This window comes from Priapulus caudatus, unplaced genomic scaffold (assembly GCF_000485595.1).
Source record: "Priapulus caudatus unplaced genomic scaffold, Priapulus_caudatus-5.0.1 Scaffold1191, whole genome shotgun sequence".
NCBI classification, from domain to species: Eukaryota; Metazoa; Priapulida; class Priapulimorpha; order Priapulimorphida; family Priapulidae; genus Priapulus; species Priapulus caudatus.
The window spans coordinates 51,058-54,409 of NW_014578252.1; the positions used below are offsets into that span (position 1 = coordinate 51,058).

The 3,352-nt window shown below is 38.2% G+C and overlaps 1 protein-coding gene across 1 annotated transcript in view; it reads left to right on the top strand.

Annotated features, from left to right (window-relative positions):
* The window catches only part of LOC106815742, a 12,540-nt gene extending 10,047 nt beyond the window's left edge, over positions 1 to 2,493 (top strand). Inside the window, exons 10-12 of the mRNA XM_014820251.1 lie at positions 1,413 to 1,559; positions 1,791 to 1,959; positions 2,435 to 2,493. Coding sequence (XP_014675737.1) covers positions 1,413 to 1,559; positions 1,791 to 1,959; positions 2,435 to 2,493 — 375 coding nt within the window. The remainder of the gene's footprint in view (positions 1 to 1,412; positions 1,560 to 1,790; positions 1,960 to 2,434) is intronic.
* Positions 2,494 to 3,352: the final 859 nt, after the last annotated feature.

Consider the following 3,352-nt stretch of genomic DNA (forward strand, 5'->3'; position numbering starts at 1 on the left):
GAGTGACATCTTCATATACATGTTTGGGGTAATACCTAGAGGAGAACGCCCTTTTTGGTTTGATCGGATGATAAATGTGACCTGTAGACTGAGAAAAAAGAATTCAAGATGGCCACCGTGGTGGCCATTTTGGGTGGTGGACCGGAACCAAAAGGGGACGTCTCATCTAGGCATTAACCCAAACATATATATGAAGTTTGGTCATGATTGGATAATAAATGTGACCTGTAGACTAAGACAAAGGAATTCAAGATGGCCACCGGGTGGCTATTTTGGGCAGTGGGCTGGATTTTGATTAGAGCTATTTTGTTTAGTTTCAATTGGATGTGATAACATGCCAACTACAATAAAGTTTAAAGTATTAAACTACTACCGGAACCAAAAGAGGACGTTCTCAACTAGGCATTGACCCAAACATACGTATGAAGTTTGGTCAAGTTACTGTTGAAGTTCTTATTTGAATGTCAGATATCAAAATGATGGACTGGGCAATAACCAAGAATTTTCCTAATATTAAATGACAACATGTACCAACTTGGGATTTTCTGCAGTGCTGCGAATCGGACAAATTCACTATATATTTAATATGTCAAGTAAATATCCAAATAATGGAAAATGAATACTTTTTTCTAATCGGTAGTGGATGCAAATATTCAGCAACTTATCACCTCACAAACTATTTCCCATACCACAAAGTATTAAGGGACTAATGTGCCAATTAAGTGTGGGTTTCACTTTGGGGGTGCAGTTGGGATGTTGGCTGTGATAGCCTAAACAGCAGTAACCTAGTTGTTGATGGAGAGAATACACAAATTAGTTGCTAAAATTGCAATATTATGACATTGCAAGTCTATACTCTTGTTTACGCTGCATAAAAATATTGGAAAAGTGTTCAAGTGGATACTGGTCCCATCAGTCACAAAAAAATTGTCCCATCAGTCACACAAATATGTGTCACTATTTTCCCAGTGAGCATTTAGGACATATCAAAAGCAGTACTGATAGAAAAATATATATTCCCCATATGATTCGAACTTATTAATGGTCAGTGAAACATGCTAATTGCTAGGATAATAAACTTTGTTTACTAGTATTCAAAATGTGTGTCCAAATCATGTCCCATCAGTCACGCAGTAAGAATTTGAATATATTGGCCATATTATATTTCTATGTTATGACGGTGATATTTATTCTTGAATTATAAGACATTCTGCTTATGTATCAGTTTTCAAAGTAGTAATATGACTTAAAATATAAAAATGACAGAGGGTCAAAATATCAAATTTTCTGTCTTGTCCCATCAGTCACAAGTGGAAATGCCCTGATGTTAATTCCCTGATCCTGTGTTTTCTTTTGAATCCTGAATTCTCAGTCTCTTTGATGTTTTAACATTGTTAATTTGTTGTTTCCAGGCGCACACAGAGGTGCACGCCGAGGAGGAGGCCGACGAGGCGCACATAGAGGTGCACGCCGAGGAGGCCGACGAGGCGCACATAGAGGTGCACGCCGAGGAGGAGGGCGACCAACCTGGGACAAGTGGGACCAGCAAAAAAAGAAAAGTGAGTACCTGAGTAATATTCCCTGATCCTGTGTTTTCTTTTGAATCCTGAATTCTCAGTCTCTTTGATGTTTTAACATTGTTATGGGACATGTGGGACAAGTGGGACTAGCAAAAAAAGAAAAGTGAGTACCTGAGTCATATTCCCTGATCCTGTGTTTTCCCATGTTTTATTTATTTATTTATTAGTTGGAAATACTCGTTCATGAATTGTTTTTGTTTTTTTCACAAGTCGACAATGACCTTGGAGGAAATACGGGCAAGCCTGGACAAAAAAACGACAGTACCTTTGTTAAACAACTTGCTGCTATTGAAGTGTGAAGATGATGACGCCTATGAGAAACAGACACGATTTGAAGGAAAATTTAACACCTTGGACTTAACCGAGATGCGCACTTCGAGTTTGATTCGTTATTGAAAACAAAGAGGGGCTGCCTACCAAGCTGGTCACTGCTGGGGACAAATGATGGTTGCAGCCCCAGAATCTCCAGGTGACTGGGGGTGGAAGAGGAAGGACACAGGTGGATGGGAAGTTCACTGGACCACACTATCAGAAGCGACCCAGGCCTGTCGCGGACTCCTCCGCTGTAGATGCAAAAAGAGGTGCAGAGGAAGGTGCAAATGAGTTAAGGCAGCACTTCAGTGCACTGCCCTTTGCCTCTGTGGTGGACTGTGTTTTCAGAACTAACATTGCAATTCATTAAAAACCGGTAATACTGCTATGGAAGGCCTTACTTGGTTAAAAATGGAGGGATTGTCGTGGATTGTGCGCTCACCACTAACAAACAACATTGGACATGCAATATTGATTTGCAAGATACAGCATAATCTCGTGAACTATGTGCTCATATAAATAAACTACCAAGTATTTTAAAGGAATCACTGGGAAGTACTGCATTACACTCTCACATGTTACAGTTCGAAAACACGTATAACTCCGCCAATATTAAATATGTTGATGGTTTTGCTATTATTCAGTTCCTTGAATGCCAGATATATTATGTAGTTAGGTAGTTTCTAGCGTGTTGTAAATAGTACCACTGCATTTCCCATCACAACCATTTTCAATTTACTAGCTTTGTTAATTAATTTGTTGAACCAATATGATACCTTTAAAATGTAATTTTCAGGTGTAAATAAAGTGATTGAATTGAATTGAAGTAAATTGAATTGGATAATGGATTTGAATGGCGGCCATTTTGAAATTCAAGATGGCCCTCTACCGATAATATTTTGATTGCATGTGTTCCTTGACCCGCGATAATGTTTGGTTTAGACACAAACATTCATGTTTATATGTTGAATATTTGCTGAAATATTAAATGATAATGGATTTGAAATGCGGCCATTTTGAAATTCAAGATGGCGGCCTCTGACCGATAATGATTTTGATTGCAATGTGTTCCTTGACCCCGATAATGTTGGTTTAGACACAAACACATGTTTCTATGTTGAATATTGGCTGAAATATTAAATGATAATGGATTTGAATAGCGGCCATTTTGAAATTCAAGATGGCGGCCTCTGACCGATAATGATTTTGATTGCAATGTGTTCCTTGACCCCGATAATGTTGGTTTAGACACCAAGATCATGTTTCTATGTTGAATATTAGCTGAAATATTAAATGATAATGGATTTGAATAGCGGCCATTTTGAAATTCAAGATGGCGGCCTCCGACCGATAATGATTTTGATTGCAATGTGTTCCTTGACCCCGATAATGTTGGTTTAGACACCAAGATTATGTTTCTATGTTGAATATTAACTGAAAATGAAGGATAATGGATTTGA